General features: G+C 48.2%; 1 protein-coding gene across 21 annotated transcripts in view; it reads right to left on the bottom strand.

Moving 5' to 3' along the window:
• The window catches only part of LOC125288604 (mitogen-activated protein kinase kinase kinase kinase 4-like), a 58,400-nt gene extending 33,135 nt beyond the window's left edge, over positions 1 to 25,265 (bottom strand). For 19 of the 21 annotated variants that reach the window (XM_048235097.1, XM_048235109.1, XM_048235102.1 and 16 more), the window contains exons 1-2: positions 24,751 to 25,264; positions 24,332 to 24,397 (exon numbers count right to left, since the gene is read on the bottom strand). In XM_048235097.1, coding sequence (XP_048091054.1) covers positions 24,332 to 24,397; positions 24,751 to 24,807 — 123 coding nt within the window. In that variant the 5' untranslated portion in view covers positions 24,808 to 25,264. Of the gene's footprint in view, positions 1 to 24,331; positions 24,398 to 24,750 lie in introns of all 21 variants that reach the window. The other 2 variants (XM_048235099.1, XM_048235100.1) reach the window with 1 other exon arrangement.

Here is a 25,265-nt window from a genome sequence, read left to right as displayed (position 1 = left end):
ACGAAGGGGGCGTCTGGGGACCGGCCCCTGCACCCCTCCATAAACATTCCCACACTTTCCTCTCTCTCTCTCTCTCCCTCTCTCCCTCTCTCCCTCTCACCCTCTCACCCTTCGCTCTCCTCCTTATATAAACAGACGGAAATAGACGGCCTCTTCTCTTTTATCAGGTGTCTGGGGATCGCTGTTATTTTAGGCTGGATGGTACTATGTGGGTCAAGCGCATGACACCCGAGCATGACGGCACATGCTAACTCGCAGGCGCAGCAGAGACCCTGGCAGAAATGCGGTCAGATAGCTCAGTCATTCAGCAGCAGAGACCCTGGCAGAAATGCGGTCAGATAGCCCAGTCATTCAGCAGTTTTTTTAAGTAGAGGACGAAGGTCAAACAGCAGGGGTGTGTGCGCTATCATCATGGGTCAGTATCACACATTACAACTTCACCGTCCCTGAGTAGATGCTTTGGGATCATCAGAAGTCACTCACAACCAAGATCACATGAAGCCAGAAGAACAATAGTGCTTCCATGCTGTTTACAACACTACAAACAGACACACACACAAACAAAAACACACACACAAACACACACACACAAACACACACACACACGCAGACACACACACACGCAGACACACACACACGCAGACACACACACGCAGACACACACGCAGACACACACGCAAACACACACGCACACACAAACAGACACACACACAAACAGACACACGCAAACACACACGCAAACACACACGCAAACACACACGCAAACACTATGACATGAAGGCGGGGCGTACATTTGGAAAAGAAATACATCAACCAGTCTTCTACAACTACTTTTACACTCTGCAAACAGGACGCTTCAGTTGCGCACCTGGTGTAGCCCGGCTGTTCTGAAATCCCGCCCGCAGGCCACCAGTGTAGTGCAGTCCACAGGACCGCCCCTCAGGGAGGCGGACGCTCAGAGGGGTCGCATGATGTCTGGACAGGCAGTGAGTGAGTGAGTGGGGGGTTTAGACGTTCACATGATGGTGGACCCACACGGCACACCGCCCCGGGCCCACCACAGCCTCTTACGGTGGAACCGCTAAAGAGGAGTGTGTCTGTGTCGAAAGATATGTGTGCATTAGTGTGTGTGTGTGTGTGTGTGTGTGTATGGTGGAGATTTAGAAGTGTGCGTGTGGGGGGGAGCTAAGCCTCACAGATGACCGATCAGACAAAGCTGCAATCGGAGTGACTTCAGACGGCCTCCTCATTCATCATCTGAGGTCACTTTCCCAGGAAATCAGTGGTGTTGTAGTGGGGTTGGAGTCTAATTTAATTCCATAGGGTTGCATCACGGGTGATGACGGTGATGACTCTGGACAATCTAGAGCGGGGGGAGGGGGGGGCAAAGTGTGGGGCCTAATCTGAGACGACTTCAAAAGAACCCCCTTGCGATGCAAAACACTGAGAAAACAAACCTTATACTGGAACCTCTGTAGCTCTGAGCAATACTGCGGATTTAGGCTCAGGCCATCACTTCTCAGAACCAGACACTCTGTGTGTGTGTGTGTGTGTGTGTGTACTCCAGCTATGGTGAGTCTATCAGACTCTAGTCAATCACAACACTAAGCCCCAGTAATTCTAGTCAATCAGACCACAACACTAAGCACCACCAGTAATTTCCTGCTGGCTATCAAATCCAAAAGCTGCCATGACCTCATCCACAGAACACTCACCTGCAACGGAACCCGACCTTTCCAGCCATTCTGATTTCAACATCTCACTCAGTGACCTCAGCATGAAAGCAGCTCCCAGATCAACTGCACTTGTGGCCAAAGCCACAGGAATGAGAACATCTAGCATGCATTCATTCCCACTTAGAGACCATAAAGGCCAAGGCCAGTAAGTGCTAGCCTGTCGGCTCGCTGGTCACATGCTCCACTCGCGGCACTAATCCTGCACCAGGGCTTTTTATTCCACTATCGGGCCATTCTTACAGCGCTTCCATTTTAACCACCAAATAATCCTCCATGTTCCAGCCAAGGGGCTGGACAAAGCCAGGGGAAATGCTCTGAGGAGACTCTCGTCTTTGCTTTTGGACTGACACCAAAGGCCACTCGGCCAAATGTGCCGTGGTTCAGGACCGACGTGATGAGAATGGCTTGATCTGAACATTCCTCGCGGACAATGTGAATGTGCCTCAAATCACGCCATGCCCAACAGAAGCTCACACAATTTGCGCTCCAGGGAGTTTTTGAAGCCTTGCCCGTGCACTCCCTCTAGGAAGCAGCTATCCTAAACCCACCAACTCCACCATGCTGCTCTCCAGCCACATTATAATCCTCTCATCACTGTGGCAGTGCCAATGTAGGCTCTGTCTGTCTGTCTGTGTCCATTTATCATGATGACAGGAGGAAAAGATCAGAGAGGAAGAATAAGGCAGAAAGAGAAAGAGAGAGAGAGAGAGAAAAAGGAAGGAGAGATAGGGAGATAGAAGGGAGAGAGAGAGAGAGAGAGAGAGAGAGAGAGAGAGAGAGAGAGAGAGAGAGAGATAGAGAGAGAGAGAGAGAGAGAGAGAGAGATATAGAGAGATATATATATATATATATAGTGGGGGTAAGGAGAAAGAAAGGGAGGGAGAGAGGGAGGGGGCGAAAGAGAAAAAGGAAAATGAGTTTGAGAGGAAAAGCGAGGAGGAAGAGGATCCACAGGAAGCGCTGGCCCGTACTGTCCAGAGCCTCAAAGGAGCACAACACTCGATAACATCACACTTGAGCGCTGGACTTCCCCAAGGAAATGCCAAGAGAGCAGAGTCATATGGACAAAGAGAGAGAGCGAGAGAGCGAGAGAGCGAGAGAGAATAAGGTCCTGTATGCATTGGAGAGCTAGAGAGAAAACACACACACCAATCTAAATCCACATGCGCACACACACAAAATACACACACTCCTTCTATGAAAGGCACATGAAGCCAACTGATGGGAAAAAAGCGTGTTTAAACAGTCAGCCAGTTCCACAAGCCTCATGATCTCACACAAGAGACTGAGGGAAAGCGCACACACACACACACACACCCACCACAGGGGCTCTGCACTCAAAATGGACGCATATGGGGAATGGTTTTAACATGAGTGAGGTGGTGAGAGTGAGTGAGCGAGCGAGAGAGCCAGCGAGAGGGGGAGAAGAGAGAAAAACAAAGCAGCAAGGCAGCGAGCAAGCGAAAAAGGAGGAGGAGGAGGAGGAGGAGACTCAGAATCCAGATCAGTAGGTCACAGTTCACAGTGAGGCTGCCTTTCCCAGAATGCTCAGCTGCGTCTGCTCAGGCTGTTTAAAAGCTCAGTTATAAATACCCAGGCACATCACACACTTTACTGGCTCCATCGCCATAGTGACCTGAGACCAGCTGTTCCACTTCGCTCTTCAACCAATCCAAACAAGAGCCAAATGTCAAAGCTGACCTGAAACCAGCTTTGCAGTGGTAGCAGGTGAGGTCAACACATGCCATGCATGAGGCTGTCGCACTGTACCAGTGGACCTCATACAGATGACATCCCACTAAAGTATTAAGCATAATTTAGTCTGTCTGCAAGAGAATATAAACTAAAAACAGATTTGATCTGAAAGACAACCAGTCAAAGGCTTCTGTAAGCTAATGGATCCCATGCATGCTAGGGCCCACCGCTGGATGGCCCTTGGGAGTGCGGGCTAGTGAGCAGCAACAGAGGAATGTGATGACCGCAGGGGCTTTCTGTGATTCAGCACTGACTGACTGACTGACTGGGGAGACCCAGCCGAGGCAGACCAAATCCAGCAGAACAATGCAGCAGGCCAGGCCTGGTGCTGATGCATCCATTCAATGCACCACATCTGTATAGGGAGGAGCTGTGTGTGTGTGTGTGTGTGTGTGTGTGTGTGTGTGTGTGTGTGTGTGTGCGTGTGTGTGCGCGTGTGTCCCTGCTAGTGTGCGTGTGTAGGGGGTGGTCGTCACGGCAGCTCCTAACCCCCACCCCAGGTCACGTGAGCGAGCCTCGTGGCACATGGTTCAGCTCTCTCAGTCTGCCAAGAGCTAATGGCCTCTGATGCACCACCGCTGAGAAAGAGCAGCAGCCACAGGGGATTACTCTCTCTGTGTGTGTGTGTGTGTGTGTGTGTGTGTGTGTGTGTGTGTGTGTGTGCGCAAAATGTCCACACTCCCTGAACTGTGAGTTAGTATACCTCTCAAGAAGCTAGAGATAAAAAAAAAAAAAAAAATTCCTCTTTCATATGGGCCAACCTCCTCTTACAGGGACCATAACTAACACACACATTCACCATCAGCAAGCTGTCATGCTTAGCTCATGAAATGATATCCCTGTCTGTATACAGACAAACACAAAGGATCTCAGTTCACACACGTATGTAAAAAACACACAATCAACTGGGGTCATAGGTCACAGGTGCATCACCCCCCCACATCCTCTGGACATGGTGGTGGGCAGCAAAGAAAAGCTGAAAACCTCTCAGCTAGAGGAACGTTACCATGCTTCTCTAGTTGCACTAGTAGATCGGTGAGATGGTGATCTTCCCTGAGCTTCCACTATTAAGGATCACACAAATAAAAAAAAAACACAGAAAATAAATGGAACTGTGCACAGTTTAAATGGAGCCGTGTGCACTGAGTACAGTTTAAATGGAACTGTGCACTGACTACAGTTTAAAATGGAACTGTGTGCCGTTTAAAATGGAACTGTGCACTGAGTACAGTTTAAAATGGAACTGTGTGCCGTTTAAAATGGAACTGTGCACTGAGTACAGTTTAAAATGGAACGGTGTGCACAGAGTACAGTTTAAATGGAACTCTGAGCACTGAGAGAGAGAGAGAGAGAGGAGGGGAGAGGGAGGGAGAGAGAGAGAGAGAGAGAGAGAGAGAGAGAGAGAGAGAGAGAGAGAGAGAGAGAGAGAGAGAGAGAGAGAGAGAGGGAGGGGAGAGAGAGAGAGAGAGAGAGAGAGAGGAGGGGAGAGAGAGAGAGAGAGAGAGAGAGAGAGAGAGAGAGAGAGAGAGAGAGAGAGAGAGAGAGGAGAGAGAGAGAGAGAGAGAGAGCAACTGAGTCGAGGAGACAGGTAGGGGGGGTCACAGATGGTTCACATATGGCCGAGAGGCTCCACTCCTCCCCTGCCTGTGCCTGGATATCCTCTAAGCTCCACGACTCACTGACCTGCAGCGGCATCACAAGCAGGGAGAGATGACGGGCACAACAAACCTGCCACTCACCCAACATCTCTCCATTACACTGGCACTGACCACCGTACAGGACAGGCCATCACTATTACAGGCCTACACTATATTTGACCCTTTATCTAAAAAAAACACACCACACACACAAAAAAGTGCTACTACAATCCTGACATCCCTTAACCCCAGCTTCCTCCAGTCCCTCCGACACCAGAGAGAGAGATATATATATAGAGAGATATATATATATATATATATATATATAGATATAGAGAGAGAGAGATATATATATATATAGAGAGAGAGAGATATATAGAGAGAAAGAAAAGTTGAAAGAAAGAAAGTTGTTGTTGTTGTTGAAAAGTTGTTGTTATATATATATAGAGATATATAGATATATATATATATATATATATATATATATATATATATATATAGAGAGATAGAGAGAAAAAGAAAGAAAGAGAGAGAAAGAGAAAGGGGTGGAGAAAGAGTTAAGAGGTCCCACCCCAGCAGGGTTACCTGAGTCCGGGAGGCATCACCACAGCGTTCTAACCACCAAAGTGATGTGATCCCCATCTCCAACACAAAACTCCACTACAAAACGAGCCCATCTCCAACACAAAACTCCACTACAAAACAAGCACACTGTTAGTTCCCCTTTTGGCTCTTACAGGAATGTTCTGTCTTTGTGCACGGAAAGATAAAACTGCTCCATCGGAACAGAAACAAAGAAACAGGTGCTGACAGCCAAGGACACCTCGCAGAACAGAGAACAGAGAGAAGCGAAAGCATCTGCGAGAACATGTAGCGAGGCCTAAAAATGGAACATTCACCATTACCACATGTATCGAACGCCTGGCCTGAACGCGGAGGGGTGCAGGGCATGGGTCAAGCCGCACGCACGCACGCACGCACGCACACAGCACGGCTGACATCACGTGTTCACTTGGGTGACGTTAACAGCATGAGTCACTGAGTAATTACTGGCTGCTCAGTCAGGCATGACGCCCTGTGCCACTGCTTTAAGACTGGGGCATCAAAGGGCATTTCAAAGGAACGCGCGAGAGGCAGGGGCAAAAGGGGGTGTAAACCACCCCTGGGGGGGCAAGAAGGCTACCTTCCAGCACGGAGGTGAGAAAGATGGACGGTGACATTTGAGCAGAAATGGAGAGAAAGCAAAAAGGGGGAAAAAAAAGATGAAAAAAGAAGGCTAGAAGGAGTGTCATGGGAACATAGCAGGTGGAAGTGTGTGATTGGTCATGGCGTCACGGCCAGGAGGCGCATTTGTGAATACACGCAGAGAAAGACAAAACAAACTCACACCTAGTCACCTAGCGACGGCTTAAGACTCACATCAGACTAAACAAACTCACACCTAGCGACGGCTTAACTAGCACATCAGACTAAAATAAACTCCACACCGCTTAGCGGCTGGCAACTAGCACATCAGACTAAACAAACTCACACCTAGCGACGGCTTAACTAGCATATCAGACTACACAAACTCACACTCGCCTAGCGACGGCTTAACTAGCACATCAGACTACACAAACTCACACTCGCCTAGCGACGGCTTAACTAGCACATCAGACTAAACAAACTCACACCTAGTCACCTAGCGATGGCTTAAGACTCACATCAGACTAAACAAACTCACACTCGCCTAGCGACGGGTTAACTAGCACATCAGACTAAGGGGCCGTTTACACAAAACCTCCGGGTGAATTTTCTCTTACCGCTTTCACACCTTTAACGACACCGGCAAGAAAAAACCTTGAGTGTACACACAGATGTGTAACCGGCTAAATGTGCTGTAGTGAATATGCCAGACCAGTCGATGGCGCCGCTGTGGAGAAGCTTCACATAATTTCGCGTGAATCGCGTAGAAGAAAACATTGTTGAAACAGTTTGTTAAGCCAGAGAAAGAATGTCTAATAAGGGCTCTGGTTAAGCAGTCGCATGAAATAAGGAGACTACAGAGAATTTGGTTTTCAATTCAACTGTTAAACTAATAAAGTTCATTTTCAAGGTATGTGACTGCTATGTGAAATTTCAAATGCTTACCCAACAAATTGCATTAGGTCTGAGCACCACTGGAGAAAACACTAACATGCAGTAAGCTAATGTTTAACTAAGTTAAGCTAACGTGTGCTTCTAATTTAGCCACTAAAGGCTGATAGGCTACATTGTGCACATAAATCACGACAGGGGAAAAAAAACATTTTAATATGATAAATAAATGGTTTGGTTTGGTTTCTTTGACAAGCAGCCCGTCGTGGTCGAGTGTCGTGGCTGAGTTGAGGTGTGGGGCTATGTCGTCATAAAGTTGCCGGCTTCAAGACCTACAGGCGCCTACATCGGGCGAAGTTAGTCATGGGTTTCAAAGTTCCCCACTTCGAAGCCGGTTTCAAAAGTTATCGGTTTCAGTCTTCTAAACTGCCGGTGTCATGTACACACAAGCCGTAACCGTTAACAAAACCTCACCGGTTTCACAAAAACCTGCGTCGTGTAAACGGCACCTAAACAAACTCACACTCGCCTAGCGACGGCTTAACTAGCACATCAGACTAAACAAACTCACACCTAGTCACCTAGCGACGGCTTAAGACTCACATCAGACTAAACAAACTCACACCTAGTCACCTAGCGACAGCTTAACTAGCACATCAGACTAAACAATCATGATACCAGGAGAGGATCTATCAAAGCTTCCAAGCAGCTCAAGTTGAACACTCCTGTAAAAAACTATGGCCAAGTTGAGCTACCTGGAGAACACGTTTCAAGCCAGTAAAAACTGGTGGGATATCACATTCACTGGCCCACCGAGTGAAGAGTAAAACGCGCTTAAACTGAATGAAAAACTCGGCCTGCTGCCTAAAAGCAGCATACGGCCATTTTTGGTGGTGTGTGAGAACAGGGCTTCCTTAATGTCTTCATTAGAGGTCTTTTGTAAGGTGTTAATCCCTGACGACTAATCCTTCACTATTGACAAACAGCTCGGTGAGTCCATATGCTGACGGATCTGTTCTCGGGTCAAAGAGATGCAACTTGGACCTTGGACCTTGAACACAGGGTTTAAAAGAAAAGGCAGTCACAGTGACACAGGGTAGTTACTGGTGAGGCATGCTCGGTTTGACACACACACACACACACACACACTTGTATACTTCCCCTGGAAGAACAATGCCATTGCTAGGACTCCAAAAGCAGTCAGCCACCCACCCCGACACACACACACTTTTCCTTCAAAAGAGGAGGTGTTGTTCAGAGGGGTGAAAGGAGGGTGTGGGTGCAGAGAGAGGCGGTAACGTCTGTAAAACCATGGACAGCGTGGCCGAATGCCCTGCCAATCGGATATAGAATGCGTAGCCAGTCCCTCTGCCATGTGGGCAGTCTCTTTCCGCTGCTATCTGGAGCCTGAGTCAGGGTGCACATTAGCACCATCAGTTGAAGTCAGACACATCTCATTAAGCACACCCACCAAGTTCAGTAGTGCTTTTAGATACAAGATGGTGTTTAAGACCCACATTTGACCCTGATAATGGAACATTAAGGTACTTTAAGCTCGTCTGCCTAGAGTATGCATTAGTAAAGAGAAAAACGCTTAATGTAAGATAACGTCCTACCCATAAGACTGCGGCATATGGTGATCATTTATTGATGTTTTGGAAGACTAAGCCACATCAGAGACTGTTCATCAACTGTTTTAGATAATCTTTGGCCACATTAGACCTTTTCATGTTCAGCATTTTCCAATATCCCTCCCGCAGTGTGAGTATATAAAACTCATTAGAACATTAAACTTACTAAAAAAACTACAAAGAACTTTCCTCAGTGGGTCTGCTTGAAGAAGCAACAGCAACACAGGACATGGCTGACAAAATGCTACAAGAAATGGTAGGCTAGGCTAAGTTGCCTGACAAACGTGACCACAAACTCAACAAACTAGTCCACGTAGACCTAATGGACAAATGCGGACAACGGACAACCAGAACACGCAGCAGAGAGACGGCACTTCATAATGGAGAGCTTATTGATCAACACACACTACACTGTTGTACAGAAGCAAGCACCCACTCATGACTAAGCACATAATGAGGATGATGGGGGAACTGGGGTCCACTCATGACTAAGCACATTTGAGTAATGAGGATGAGGGGAGATCTGGGGTCCACTCATGACTAAGCACATTTGAGTAATGAGGATGAGGGGAGATCTGGGGTCCACTCATGACTAAGCACATTTGAGTAATGAGGACTAGGGGAGATCTGGGGTCCTTTTGATGCATCTAAGGCACTTCATCTCCTCCTCCCTGCAGTCTCCCGGCCAGAGTTCCCAAACCAGCCGAGCACATGGGAACTGGGACAAAGAGCGGCATTCCGCAGCCCTCGTTCAACCCGAGAGGCTCTGTGACGGGCAGAGCATACAGCCCGAGGGAGTGGACACAGCAGGACCGGGCCAAACCACCATGTCTGGGGAGAAGCCCGTCAGAGACTCCGCAGTCTCAGGCACTAAACCCCATAACTGACAGTGCAGTCTCAGGCACTAAACCCCATAACTGACAGTGCAGTCTCAGGCACTAACAGACGTGATGGCGAAATCTAAAAGTCTATCTTCTAGCAACAGCGTTTCTGTAGGGAGAACCGAGATGAATGCAACACTTTGTAATTAAATGTAATTTCCAAAGACATTGGAAACCCCTTAACTGACAGGGCAGTCTCCCCATAACTGACAGAGCAGTCTCAGGCCCCAAACCCCTTAACTGATAGGGCAGAGGTAAAGTAGATAGCAGACGTGAATATGCTGGAGCCACCATCAATGAAAGCACCCCCTGCACCAAACAAAAGGCTTCAACTATAGTCTGTATAGCTGTTGGTTAGTTTGTCTGTCTGTGTGTCAATATTCAACCAAACAGCTGTGGCGTGGTTCCCTCTAAGGCAGCATAGCGATAACTAGTCATGGCCAAAGAGAGTCACAAATCATCCAGCCCGAACATGGCTTCCGGCTCAGTGACTCCAGGCTGGGTGACACGGCAGAGGCAGAGACCCAGTGGGGGGAGCCCCCCAGCAGCCAGGGCCTCCACCACCTCTTCCATCCAGGGCCTCCACCACCCTCCCATCCAGGGCCTCCACCACCTCTCCCATCCAGGGCCTCCACCACCTCTCCCATCCAGGGCCTCCACTCCTCTACTGGGGCTTCACAGGAACCAGAGATTGTGATAAATAGAGACTGCCTGATGAAGGGGTGGATCACTTCCTTAGTGCACACATGCACACTAAACATATGCACACACACACTAAACACATGCACACACGCACACACACACACACACACACTAATCACACACACACACACACACTAATCACATGCACACACACACACTAATCACATGCACACACACACAAACTAAACACACACACACTAAACACTTGCACACACACACACACACACACACACACACACTAAACACGCACACACTAAAACACATGCACACACAGCTCCACAAAAATAACAGTCAAGTACAAAGTAGAAGGGAAAGTAATGTGCACCTAACAGGCCAGAAGGTCTAAAGGAGAGCGACAGCATGGAAGGGAGGAGGTGCAGGGAGGGGAGGAGGAGGTGGAGGGAGAGGACGGAGTGCAGGGATAGGAGGAGATGCAGGGAGAGGAGGTGCAGAGAGAGGAGGAGATGCAGGGAGAAGAGAGGAGGAGACATAAAGAGAGGAGGAGGAGGAAGAGGAGGTGCAGGGAGGAGGAGAGGAGGAGACATAAGGAGAGGAGGAGGAGGGAGAGGAGGTGCAGGGAGGAGGAGAGGAGGAGACATAAAGAGAGGAGGAGGAGGGAGAGGAGGTGCAGGGAGGAGGAGAGGAGGTGCAGGGAAAGGAGAGGAGGAGACATAAGGAGAGGAGGAGGAGGGAGAGGAGGTGCAGGGAGGAGGAGAGGAGGTGCAGGGAAAGGAGAGTGGGAGGTGGGAGAGGAGGTGCAGGGAGGAGGAGAGTGGGAGGTGCAGGGAAAGGAGAGGAGGAGGTGCAGGGAGGAGGAGAGGAGGTGCAGGGAGGAGGAGGAGGAGGTGCAGGGAGAGGAGAGGAGGAGGAGGGAGGAGGAGGAGAGGAGGTGCAGGGAGAGGAGAGTGGGAGGCAGGGTGCAGGGCAGGGAGGAGAGTGGAGGCAGGGAGGAGGAGAGGAGGCAGGAGGAGAGAGTGGGAGGTGCAGGGAGAGGAGAGTGGGAGGTGCAGGGAGGAGGAGAGGAGGTGCAGGGAGGAGGAGAGTGGGAGGAGGAGCTGGGGAGGAGGAGGAGGAGGTGCAGGGAGAGGAGAGGAGGAGGTGCAGGGAGGAGGAGAGGAGGTGCAGGGAGAGGAGGTGCAGGGAGGAGGAGGTGCAGGGAGAGGAGGTGCAGGGAGAGGAGAGTGGGAGGTGCAGGGAGAGGAGGTGCAGGGAGAGGAGAGTGGGAGGTGCAGGGAGAGGAGAGTGGGAGGTGCAGGGAGAGGAGAGTGGGAGGTGCAGGAGGAGGAGGAGGAGGTGGGAGGTGCAGGGAGAGGACGGGGTGCAGGGAGAGGAGGAGATGCAGGGAGAGGAGGTGCAGGGAGAGGAGGTGCAGAGAGAGGAGGAGATGCAGGGAGAGGAGGTGCAGGGAGGGAGGAGAGGAGGAGACATAAGGAGGAGGAGGAGGTGCAGGAGGAGGAGGAGACATAAGGAGAGGAGGAGGAGGAGACATAAAGAGAGGAGGAGGAGGAGACATAAAGAGAGGAGGAGGAGGAGGTGGGAGGTGCAGGGAGAGGAGGTGGGAGGTGCAGGAGGAGGAGGAGACATAAAGAGAGGAGGAGGAGGAGGTGCAGGAGAGGAGAGTGGGAGGTGCAGGGAAAGGAGAGGAGGAGGTGCAGGAGGAGGAGGAGAGGAGGTGCAGGGAAAGGAGAGGAGGAGGTGCAGGGAGGAGGAGGAGGTGCAGGGAGGAGGAGGTGCAGGGAAAGGAGAGGAGGAGGTGCAGGGAAAGGAGAGGAGGAGGTGCAGGAGGAGGAGAGGAGGAGACATAAAGAGAGGAGGAGGAGGAGACATAAAGAGAGGAGGAGGAGGAGACATAAAGAGAGGAGGAGGAGGAGACATAAAGAGAGGAGGAGGAGGAGGTGCAGGAGGAGGAGGAGACATAAAGAGAGGAGGAGGAGGAGACATAAAGAGAGGAGGAGGAGGAGACATAAAGAGAGGAGGAGGAGGAGGTGCAGGGAGGAGGAGGAGGTGCAGGAGGAGGAGGAGACATAAAGAGAGGAGGAGGAGGAGACATAAAGAGAGGAGGAGGAGGAGACATAAAGAGAGGAGGAGGAGGAGACATAAAGAGAGGAGGAGGAGGAGACATAAAGAGAGGAGGAGGAGGAAGAGGAGGTGCAGGGAGGAGGAGGTGCAGGGAGGAGGAGGAGGAGGTGCAGGGAAAGGAGAGGAGGAGACATAAAGAGAGGAGGAGGAGGAGACATAAAGAGAGGAGGAGGAGGAGACATAAAGAGAGGAGGAGGAGGAGACATAAAGAGAGGAGGAGGAGGAGGAGAGGAGGTGCAGGGAAAGGAGAGGAGGAGGTGCAGGAGGAGGAGGAGGTGCAGGGAGAGGAGGTGGGAGGTGCAGGGAGGAGGAGGTGCAGGAGGAGGAGGAGACATAAAGAGAGGAGGAGGAGGAGAGGAGGTGCAGGAGAGGAGAGTGGGAGGTGCAGGAGGAGGAGAGTGGGAGGTGCAGGGAGAGGAGAGTGGGAGGTGCAGGGAAAGGAGAGGAGGAGACATAAAGAGAGGAGGAGGAGGAGGTGCAGGGAAAGGAGAGGAGGAGGTGCAGGAGGAGGAGGAGAGGAGGTGCAGGAGGAGGAGGAGACATAAAGAGAGGAGGAGGAGGAGGAGACATAAAGAGGATTTTAAACATTTTCACCAAAAACGTGCACTGTATCATTTAGCCACTCTGCATCTTTTCATGCTAATTAAATCCATTCCACTCAAATTATCAGGAGAACACATTAGCCTAAAGTTTTATTTTGAACACTTACTTTGGTCTCACTCATTGGATCCAAATAACAGAAATAGCAAACTCCAAGTCATGGTAGGGTAAGTCAAGCTATAAGCACATAGCCAATTAAACATGAAAAAGTGAACGGGAAACTTTTTGAAACTATTTCAGCTTGTGTAGGCCTATCAGTGCTTTCTGAACATATTGAACACACTTTTAAAAATACCATGATAATACCAAAAAACGTGATAATTTTGGTCACTATAACCGTGAGGTTACATTTTCATACCGTTACATCCCTAGTTGTCAGTCTATCTGATGAGCTGTGTGGTGCAAGATGAATTTCCAAAAGGATCAATAAAAAACATCCATCTACCAGACAGACACACACACACACACACACACACACACACACACACAGACTGCTTAATGGTGGAGAGGGCGAAGTGGAACGTTACCGTTTCCCTCATCTTCTTCTCCGACCCAGCTGAGCGGCGCACCTTCAAGACATATATACTGTATATACAGTATGCATGTGTGTATATGTATGTGAGTGTGTGTGTGAGTGTGTGAGTGCAGAGTGTGTGTGTGGAAACAGAAGCCCTATTAAGCCGAGAAGAAACCCACATATCGTAACACCCCCAATTATCACCACTTTTGTTCAGAAATTCTAAAACAACGATGTTTTTTAACACTTCAAAATAACATTTACTAAATGAACCTTACATTTTTCAGTAGCCATAGTTGTGTAGATTTGAACAAAATCTGGTTTGATTCCTAACGGAGCATTTACTGCCTGAAATATCCGATTTTGTTTACCATTTCGAGTTATAGTGCTGGCCTGATGGGTCGCCTATTTACACCGTTTCAACGCACATTAACGGTTAGACCGAGAATTTCTCGTCGTGAAATTAAAATTCCACTGGAGATCCAAGCGGTTTGTGACACACATAGCCTTACAACACTGTTTACAGCTCCTCGAGTCACGGTAAAATGTCATTTTTGGTACATAGCTAATTTAGATACACCTATGTTGTGCGTGGTTGCGTTTCTATAGGAGTCCGCTGTCTTGGTTTGTATAGAAATGGATATTAAGTGACACATACACGCAAGACGGTGGAAATACGGGACCGGTGGAAATGGGGGGAGTTACGATATGTTGCTTGTGTGCTGTTGTGAGCGTGTGTGTGTGTGTGTGTGTGTGCGTGCGTGTGTATGAATGTATGTGTGCTAATGAGAGCATGCAAATGTGTGGAATGTGAGAGGGCCTTGGGTTGAGCTCGTCACCCAGCGCCCAGCAGAGTAAACTCACATGTGCCTCCAAACCCAGCACACTAACCCAGCACAGCACAGCACACTACAGCACAGCCCAGCCCAGCACACTAACCCACACCCCAGTTCCACAGCGCTCACGCGCTAAAAATAGACTTTAACCCACAGATTCAGCCAGTTAACCCTTTACACCACTCCTTCATACTCTCTCTAACACACATACACACACACTTTCGTTTCACATCTACCATTCAGACTATGTAACCACATGCATATTGTTCAAGAGGTGTTCAAGTCAACAGCAGAGTGCTGCACGGTATGTCTGGTGGTGGGGATCAAGACAATATCCAGTCAAACCCAGACAAGAGCTGCTTAAAGACTAGTGTCAGGAGCCATAGACTTAACAATATCTATCATCATAAGACTATAGTATAGACCCCCCCCCCCCCGAGTTGGGCCTTCATTTAGATTAGATTTGATTAGATTCAACTTTATTGTTATTGTGCAGAGTACAAGTACAGACAACGAAATGCAGTAAGACAACAAAATGCAGTGCAATTTACAAGTAAATCATTAAATCCTTAACACCCTCGTGCGTTGTCACGGGCGCAGGGAGGGTAAACCACAGCGCAGGAGGGTTCAGCTCGGCGCCTAACCAACAGAGCATGTGTGCAGGAAGTGATTCAAAAGTAAACAGCCCAAATGCAAACGACTGCTGCTGGCGAGGGGGTGGGGGCAGATAACTGTCATACATCAGATGGCCTCCAGGGGACCCAACCCAACCCTCTCGACCTAGAGAGCAGACAGAGGCAGAGACTGAGACGCCTGTTAAAAGCACAACCAGGGCTGTGGAGGCACGGCAGAAGCTAACGGCGGAGAGAGAGAGAGAGCGAGAGAGAGAGCGAGAGCGAGCGAGAGAGCGAGAGAGATAGAGAGAGGGGGGAGGGAGGGAGGGCGAGCATTCTTAGACAATAAATGAGACCTTTGAGTGATTAGAAACAGATGACTCAACCGCCATTTGGTGACGAGGGCTAGGCCAGCCCTTGCCAGTCAGACGAGAGTCCAGTTATCCAGCCTGCTATGAGCGATGAGCACAGCCGTGTTTAGCATCAAGCCAACAAAACAGTTAGGAGAAGGGAAAAAAAGAGAAGCCCATGTTGTGTTCTCCGAGTTTTCAGGGGGCTCAGGCTGAGGAACTGTAGCTGAGGGCACTGAGATCATACTTCCATTTTTGCTCCTCTCCCGTTTCACTGGGTTCAAAACAAAACAGAACAGAACCCCCCCTCTTTTCCACAGTCAAACCATCTCATGCAACTGGGCCAATGAAAACCTTCCCGTTTTCCCCCACACCAATTACAGCCGCTGTTTTCCCTGGCATCGGGTTTCTCTTTCTGTTTTCTGGCCAACTCATCTCGAGTTTAGTGGGTTTAAATCTGTCTGTTTTTAATCGAACAACACAATGCGACAGCATCTTAAACTGATCACTAAAGTGCAGGGTGTCAAAGGCACAGCTTTTCTAACCAGTCATGTGAACAACCCAAGTCAGCACGGCCCACGGCCAGCGATTTGTTGCTGGGCTCTCTGTGCTGCAGGCCAGGCAGAGCTCCGAGTTCTCCCAGCCCCCGAACACAGTTCTCCAGCCAATGGACCCAACCCCCCCACCCCCCAGGCTGAACTCCGAATACACCCAGCCCCCCAACACAGTTCTCAGAGCCTATGGGCTCCCGCTCCCTCCACGCCCAGGGAGTCCTGCTCCATATGGCCATATGGAGTATTAGACAGCATTAGGCAGCTTGTGCTAAGAGGATGGCTGGGGCCCACAACTAGCTAGGGCCTGTGCTGTGCTGTGCTGTGCTGTGATCTGTACTCTGTGTGCTGTTCTGTGTTGTTCTTTGCTCTGTTCTCTGTGTGCTGTTCTGTGTTCTCTGCTGTTCTTTGCTCTGTTCTTTGTGTGCTGTTCTGTGTTGTGCTGTTCTAGGTTCTGTGCTGTTCTGTGCTCTCTGCTGTTCTTTGCTCTGTTCTCTGTGTGCTGTTCTGTGTTGTGCTGTTCTAGGTTCTGTGCTGTTCTGTGCTCTGTTCTCTATGTGCTCTGTTCTCTATGTGCTGTTCTGTGCTCTGTTAAGTGTTCTTTGCTCTGTTCTCTGTGTGCTGTGCTGTTCTAGGCTCTGTGTGCTGTTATGTGCTGTCGGACTCCTGCCACTGTTCAGTGGTCTGTCCACTCAGCTCCACATTCACTTCCTGCTCCAGGTCAGAAGCAGGCGACATTTCTGGTATACATTCAATTCATAAAGATTCAGGAGGAGGAAAGGGAGGGTGTTATGGGGACATTTGATACACAAATGATAATTGCGTAAAAGGCTACATAGCTAGTGTCCAGCAGCAGATTCTTCCATAACTGGTTTGGGGACAAGGGTTTCAAAGCTTTGCTCATAATGGCAAAGATCTGCTCCCAGGCCAGATGTTAAGGGCAGACGGCCACATTACACAAAAGGCTGAGCAAGAAAACTACACCTCTGAATACATCTAGATAAAGCCTAAAAAAAAACATCAGCGTATGGCATCAGGACACACACACACGCACCTACTCACACACAGTACAACACAGAGGCCAAATATAGTACCTTTCCTGATTCGTTAGTTGCCATGGGACCAAGCAACTCAACAGCAGCCAAAGGCTTTTCTTAATGATCACTGGGACGACAGGCTAAGTGTGGAATGAAGCCAATGCCCTCCCCAACACACACACACACAAACGCAAGCTGACAATACAAGGTTGTGCACACTGAAACCAACAACAAACGCATATCGCACCTCTACGCAGCTCTTAGCTTAAATGTAGGTCTTAAACTGGAGCATCAAATCAGGCCTAGGTTATATAGGTTACATGTTTACATCAGTTAGTCTTCACACATCGAGGACGAAATTTGTTACCATGAAAAATTTGAGACTTAACGAATTTCGGTGTGTATTTGCATCGAAAATTCAGCCATAACTGTCGAATAACGTAACGGCCGTAACGGCCCCGCCCCCCATCTCAGCAAGCATTCAGGCCGCTGGTGCCCGGTACAGACTGCAGGAATGGGAGGGGGGTGGGGGTGGAACGTGGCAGGTGCTAGGACCCAACCAACCCAGCACGACCTGTGGGCTACTCTGGTAGTTCAAACACACACACGAGTCTACTCTGGTAGTACACACACACACACACACACACACACACTGAAGCCTAATCTGGTAGTACACACACACAGTCTGGAGCCTAATCTAGTAGTAGTACATACACACAGATATACTGAGGCTACATAAAATCAGTGTCTGAGTTGACAGGCACGCGTAGTTGGAATTGTGGAAAGCGGGGGTCTGCCAGGAAGAAAGCAGCATCACGGAAAGGAAGCAAAAATGGCAAAAAAATGGCAGACAGGAAACAGAGTGGTGACAGATCACGTGCGACGGGTCTACACACAAAGGCAGAGATTCCAAAAAAAGAGGTGGAATCAGAAACAAAAGTGGGAAATATTTTGTTTCCCCATGCATGCCAGAGTGTCAGAGTGCTTGCGTGTGTGTGTGTGTGTGTGTATAAAGAGTTAGGACGCCTGGTCACTAGGGCTGTCACTTTACGTTCAAAAATCGATTGCACAATCGATTGGACCAAACAACACAAGTTTCGAAAACTAAAATAGGGAATCAATTTTAACCAAATATGTACACTATTCATTTTAAAAGAATTAAACAAATAAAAAAGATAAATGTAACAAAATTCACAAACAAGAATATAAGAATATAAAATAATTCCGAAGTGCAGTAAGCATTGCGAAAGCTAAAAAGAAAATTCCCAACAATTTTACGCACCAGAAACAGCTGTTTCAATGAGCTGCTGTGCTGCTCGTGTTTAGCCAAAAAATGGAGGACAACGCGATCAACCTGTGCGACATGTAGAGACGAGTGATAGGCCCTAATAACTTGAGTTCGATGTGGAAGTAGGCCTACTTCGGATTTTTGGTATATCAAACTATGGAGAAGAACAAAGCGGTAGGCTATGCAAACTGTGCTACGTAGCGGTAGGCTAACAAAGCGGTAGGCTATGCAAACTGTGCTACGTCTAATCGTAAACACAGACACTGCTACGTTGAAGCCTGCAGTCATGTTTGTCACTGATGTAATGGCAGTCCACTCGGCTTATTGTTTTTCGAGAATGTTGCACTCCTTTGTGATTGTGTCATTGTGCATGAAACTTCACGCTGAAACTTCAGAAATATTGCTTGCGTCTACAAGCGCCCTCTTTACGTTTGTCCTAATGCCTGTTAGTTGTTTGTGGATTGGCCTATATTTGGAGTTGAAAATGGAAATGTCTTTAGACATAAAAAATCGATTCACTTATGTCTCAAAAATCAAACAGGATCTTTTCACAAAAGTGACAGCCCTACTGGTCACCCAGCAGCTCTTTCAGACCCAGAGGGGAGAGTGTATGGGAAAAGCCTGGCATACCCCGGGGAGGGCAAGGGACTGTGTGTGTGTGTGTGTGTGTGTGTCCAATCCACTGGTCTGGCTATATAAGGCCATAATACGGCTGACTAACCCCTTACCACAGCGAGAGAGAGGGAGGGAGAGAGAAAAGAGAGACAGACAGAAAGACAGACAGACAGAGACAGACAGACAGCGTGTCCTAATAATTCATTCCGCGTTAATTTAATCATTACTCTGCTTTTCGTTGCTGAGCCATCAGGCTGTTTTCTGGCAGCTGTTCTTGCCAGCTGGTCCACGGCCAGAGTGATGAACTCCTCCAGGTCTCTCCTCAGGCACCCCTGATGCCCAGCGAGGCGCCTCTCCAGCCGCAGACCATCCAAACCTCTGCCCAGGAGAGGGCACAGCACCCTATGCCAATCCTAACCTCCGCCCAGGGGAGGATGCAGCGTGCCATCCAAACCTCCACCCAGCACCCCATCCAGACCAGGGGAAGGTACAGCAGCAAAGTCGCATGAAACGATTAGTCTAGAGGTCAGGGGTCGTTTGCTGAATTCTATGACTTCTCCAGGCCTGGACGAATAAATGGGATTTTACAATTCCTCTGCAGTTCCATTACTTTTTCAGGTTTTGTATGAGCGTGGGAACCCTGTCTGTGCTTCTGCATTTGTGCTCATTACAACTGTACAGAAATCAATGCAAGGGTCTTGGGGGAAGGCTGAGGACAAACAAAAAAAGCAGTGCTTACGTAACTGCGTTGTGTTTGACCAACCGTGTGGTTCAGCGCTGCAACTGCCCAGAATCGGCCTGCAACTTGCGGCATCTCAGACTGGGTTGCAGGCGTCCTAGCAAGGGGGCTAAAACCCATGAGTGCTAACATCTCTTACTAGCACATCTCGAGGTGTCGAGAGGGAGGTTTTACTTAACGCAAACCCTGCACAGCCATGGTACCAGCTAGCTACCGTTACACTAACACAAAGCGGTGCCACCCCAACTCCACCTTTGACAGAAAATAAAAATCAGAACATTACCTTTGATATATATTAATAAGAGCGCAGACTAGGCCTCGTCCACCAAAAGGAACACAATCATCTCTCACTCTGGGGCAGACACACACATGCCCCAAAGCTGCCGACAGTGCGTGGGAGGGATCAGGCCAACTTTTCCTTGAGGCAGGCAACCCTTAGCAAGAGGGCAACCCTGCCCACTGATGTTCTCTCAGAGGCAGTAATTTCGGAGGACTCCCTTGGAACGAGATGTGATGGGGAGACAAACTGCTCCAGCAGATCCAGATTTCCTTCAGATCAGGCCTAATGAGTACCAGGAAGCGGCTTTTTAGGAGAGCTGGAGTTCCAGCCTGGTTTCATTACGCTCGCTCTCTTCTGGGACCTCCTCCTTAGTGCACTTCATTAGAAACACACTTGGGAACTTGATGCACCCGCATTCATAGGAAGATCATTAAGAGGCTGTGCACGCAGTCCAAAACTGCAGCTGCAAAACCAACAAACACACCCGAACGAGGTCTGAGCTGATTTTAGGATAAGTTATAGTCCATATTAAAGATTGCCTTGTCCATCACGCCAGGCTATGTGTTTAACTAATTGCCCTCTGTGCGATGGGACTTTAGCTGCCAGCAGGCCATGAACATAAAGCACTGTGACAATCTGGTTCAGCACAGCTCCAGCACTACAAACTCGCTGGCAAGACAGCTCGAAACCTCGGTGATGTACAGTTTGACATAAAACGTCTGGATGTCTCTGAGAAGTTGCACCCAGACTGAAATACTAAAGAGCTGCTACATCCCTGAGGGAAGACGCCAAATGTTAGGTTGATAGAAACCTGTGTGGGGAGTTTATTGGTCATGTGACACACTACAGATCAACAGGTGTATTGTCTTCTATGTGTGTGCTGTTGTTTTTCACTGAAAATTGGATCTGAAGGAACTCACAGCCAAATTGTTAGCCAATAAATTATACATTTGGAGCCAGAGTGTGCGACGACAGAAAACCATCACAAGGTCCCACAGGTTGGGAGATCATGTCCAGTATGCGTCATGCAGAAACAGAGACACAAAACACACAAAAGCAGAAGCCCACAGACGAGCGGAGGGGCAGGGAGGGAAGAAAAGAACCAGAGAGAAAAGAGAAGAAGTTTCTCCAAACTGCCCTGAAACCCAGCAGAGACAGAAGGGATGGAAAAACTGATGGAGGGCTTTTTTTAAGCGATAGGAAAAGGCAAGGGGAAGGACCGCGTGTGGGTGAGGTAATCTGTGTGTGTGGTCCTCATTCACCCACACAAAGGCCTCCGAAACCACACGCAGCAGAGCCCTTGTTCACCAAGTCTTTCAGTCACCAACATCCCCACTCATTTCTGCTCAGTCCACCACAACCCGGCACGGATCCGGCCCACATCGGGCCCACTACTGGCCCGGAACCAGCAACTGCACTCCTCTTTCAACCAGTTAATGTTATGCACTAATGTTATGCACTAATGTTTATGCATGTTATGTAGTATGCACCAAACACACAGACTGCAACCATCATGCCCATTTACACCACAGTCCTCTACGTTATCATGTACACACACACACACACACAATCTGAATTAGTAAGGTCCTCGAACAGGCAAAGTTGAACAGTAGGCACTGAGTATACTGGGATAACAAACTTTCTCTGAGAGAGAGAGAGAGACCATTGGCAAGACAAGAAATTACACTGCAAATTTACACTTGGTTTAGAAACCAAACACGTACACCTCCATTTTTAAACAAAATAGATGATCATTGGTCATACACACTGACAAAGTCAGATACCTACAGTAAACTAGAAAAGAAGTTTTCAACCACACACAGACATCGAGAGTGTTTCAGTTAGTCGAGGCCTGAACTGCCCACTGGGTAATTTTCCCCATTTAAAAAGACTCAGAGACAGGGCCGTTCTTCCTCCCCACTCGCTCTCCCATCGGCCGAGTGGCCAGGCCGAAAGCGCCACAGAAAGCCAAACAAAAACACCTTTGTAATGAACCCCTCCCACTGCCCCCAACCCCACAGCTGCAGCTCAGCCAGCCAGCGCCGCCTGCCACTGTCCTGCCTGACCATTGGTCAGACCAAGGAGAGACCAGATGCACTGTCCAATCAAAGAGGTTGAGACAGATAAGCACTGTTTTCACTAACACACAATCTCAGAAAGATTGGGGCGGGGGGAGGGGGGCTCTTGATTGAAATGAACAGCTCTTCTGGCAAAGTCGTTTACTCGGACATGTTGCCAGCAAGCGCATCCAACTTTTCAGCTTTTAGCAGCAACGCAGGAAAAAGGATCCAATTAGGAAAACGTCAAACAAAAATGACTGTGGCTTTCTAGCTAAGGGACATTGCCAGGTCAAAATCCTAGATCCTTTCCAAAAGAATTAAATATTGTGTCTCTCATCAGAAAACATCCTATTCTATTATGATTCAGTTCTGGCTAGTGGTGCATCGCTAACAAACATGGACTTGCTTTGACAAAATGTAAGTAGCTGCCTTGGGACGCCATTGCATGAAGTCATGCTTTGAGTGCACATTTTCACTATACTAGTGATGACCACTAATAAATCCCTTACACTGTATTTCTCTGAATGAACACATTAGTAAGCCATCCTGGGTCCTTCACGAAAGATGTTTAACTCAGCTTGAAAGAAATGCAAAGGCTAACGCACTTATTTATCTATAAATAGCTATAATGTACAGCCTACTCTTCTCTGTTACAAACAATTCAGCCGCAGCTCCCATTCCAAAAGCCATGTCATTATCTCGGCAATGGGAGGGGAAGAGAGAGTAAGACGAAAAAAAGGCGGAGGGAGGGAGAGGGAGAGGGAGAGGGAGAGAGAGAGAGAGAGAGAGAGAGAGAGAGAGAGAAAGAGAAAAAGGAAATTCTCTGCTCAGGTCCACATGGCCATCTGTTCATAAGGGATAGAGATGGCATGTACGCCAGTTTTCCATTAGGGGACATTTTTAACCCAAGTCACACGTCCCCAGTACTCTGAAGATGGATTAGTTGAATAAACGTTAGGAAGATGATTATTCTTCAGTGCAGTCATGTAGAGTAGACCTATTGCTCTGGCACAAGTGGTGCTCTATCGCTTATTCTAGAGAGCCAGAAGAAGTCACATCTTTCATTTGGTCTTAGTCAGCGATAAAAGTCCCCAGAAAAAGAAAAGCCTTCAGCCCTTTCTGCATAATTACTGTTGACGAGGGATCAACACAGGTTACCCACCCGCAATGTCAATCATCACTCCAACAAGAGAGAATGGCTTTCCTCAGATACACTCTAAAGGACACGACACTCTTCAACTAAATGCTTGCTGCCAACACAAAGGGGACAGAGCAATGCATATGATGGGGTTACAGCTGATAGTCAGAGCTGATTCAAGTTAACTTGGAGGTGGAAAAACTTCAGGTAAACAACCGTGTCCACATCCACCTCTTAACTTCGGAAAGGGGGGGCTATGCACTGCAGAGCGGCAGACGTTCAAGGAGAGGTGCAACTGAAGTTAGCAAGAGTGCTTTTCATGGAAAAGGTTGACTGGCTTGGCTTGCCAATATGAGGCCTTCTTCAGTCACAATTAGACGTTGCTGCTGCTGCTGCTTTCTTATCTGCACAGAGCAAGATCATGAGGTGGGGCAGTTGATCATAGAGAATAAGGCTTGCATTGTTAACAATGCACTCAAGAACAAGGCATGTTCTTCTTCTATGTTTTGAGTAGTGATTAGTCTTGGTTGCACAATAATTATGCATTTGAGTTTACATTTACATGTGAGCCAAACGTTCAACTGTAAGGTTAAACGTCTGGGTAAGGACAACTTGACAATTTAACATTTTCCTTTGGCCTTTATCTACATAGGGAAGGCACATGGCCAAGCATATTTGGTTTAGTAATATTTCCTGGTCCTAACACACATTTCCCAAGCTTCAAAAACAGGATATGACGAGAGAGGGTACCACAGGCGTTGCTACCCAGAGAATCCAGTCCGGGAGATTCTTGGTGTCTTATTCATCTCTGGTGAGTTGGGCTACATAATTCATAATCAAGCACCAGAACAAATAACTGACAGAATATGACTAGACAGAGAAAAAAAAAATCACAGCAGATGGGAGGCTAAATCCAGCTGACTTAAATTCCTTCTCCTTATACCCAGCCTGTTGACAATGATGCGAACACGTTCTATGAAAAATAACTAAGTGCGATCATCAGCAATGCTTTGGGTGGAAATGACGAGCTACAGAAAAATAATCAAACTCTCGATGCCATATTTGGAGTGAGCATGTACGGCCAATGCCTACTAGTTAAATGTTTATTTGAAAGGTGAAACTATAGTCAGAAATTATTTGTTTCCAACACATTTCATGGGGCAATAATTATAAACGGAGCCTAGGGAAACTTGGTTAAGAGGAACCAACCTTGTATACTTGTCCATAGGTTCCATTTCCTACCACTTCCACCAATTCAAAAATCCCGGCAGGATCCTGCAAACAAAGAAATGTTCAGATTTGTCAAAAATGGTTCAAATCAGATAAAGAATAATACAAATCATTAGTCAGTCAAGAGGAGCTTAAGCTAGACGAAGATAAACGCAGCTGTTGCGCTCATCGCATACACATGCCAATGCATTGCAAACAAAGGAAAGCTCACAACTCGGCGGCGATAGCACTCTGTTCGTCAAAATAGTGAGAAATACATTGTCCAACACTTGCTTGAAGCGACATAAAAAAAACAATACTCACTCGAATTTTCAACTAAGTAAACAAACATTCGATTCGTAAGACAACACATAAATAAATATCAATTAAACCTTGTAACCCCCTCTTCCAATACTCACCCGCAATGAGGAGAGATCTATGTCTACCAGACTTTTAGCCGGGGAGTCGTTCGCCATCTTTTTAATAATAAATAAAAATCGCAATGTCTATCCTTCCGTTACAGTGACAGGGTATCCTCGAAGCCGTATCTCCACATTTGCGGCCGCTCCCTCAGCAGTGTAAAAAGTGCCGATGATAATTCACGGCAATGCTCTACTTTTGTTGTCGAGGAGACAAAACTACTCCATGTTGAGGTGGCAGGCTAGCCTAGCCTTGGGTCCCGATTCTCTCTCCGCCAGATCGAGCTTAGAGTCGCGCAAACACAGGAAGCCGGTCGGCGGAATCACACAGAAAGGGCAGGGCCTCAACGTAGCAACAGAGCGAAGGGGGGTAGACATGAGCACGCAAAGAGTGGAGAGGAGACACGAGTTTAGGAATTAGTTTGACTCATACTTCACAAAAGACTACAAAGCAATTGGCCTCAAATAACAGTTAGATCCACGCCGCGTTGTGTTAAGCCGAGCTGCCGCTAGGT

The sequence above is a fragment of the Alosa alosa genome, chromosome 23 (assembly GCF_017589495.1).
Source record: "Alosa alosa isolate M-15738 ecotype Scorff River chromosome 23, AALO_Geno_1.1, whole genome shotgun sequence".
Lineage (NCBI taxonomy): Eukaryota > Metazoa > Chordata > Actinopteri > Clupeiformes > Clupeidae > Alosa > Alosa alosa.
The sequence above is the reverse complement of the archived record's forward strand: the minus strand, read 5'-3'. Positions and strand labels throughout refer to the sequence as shown.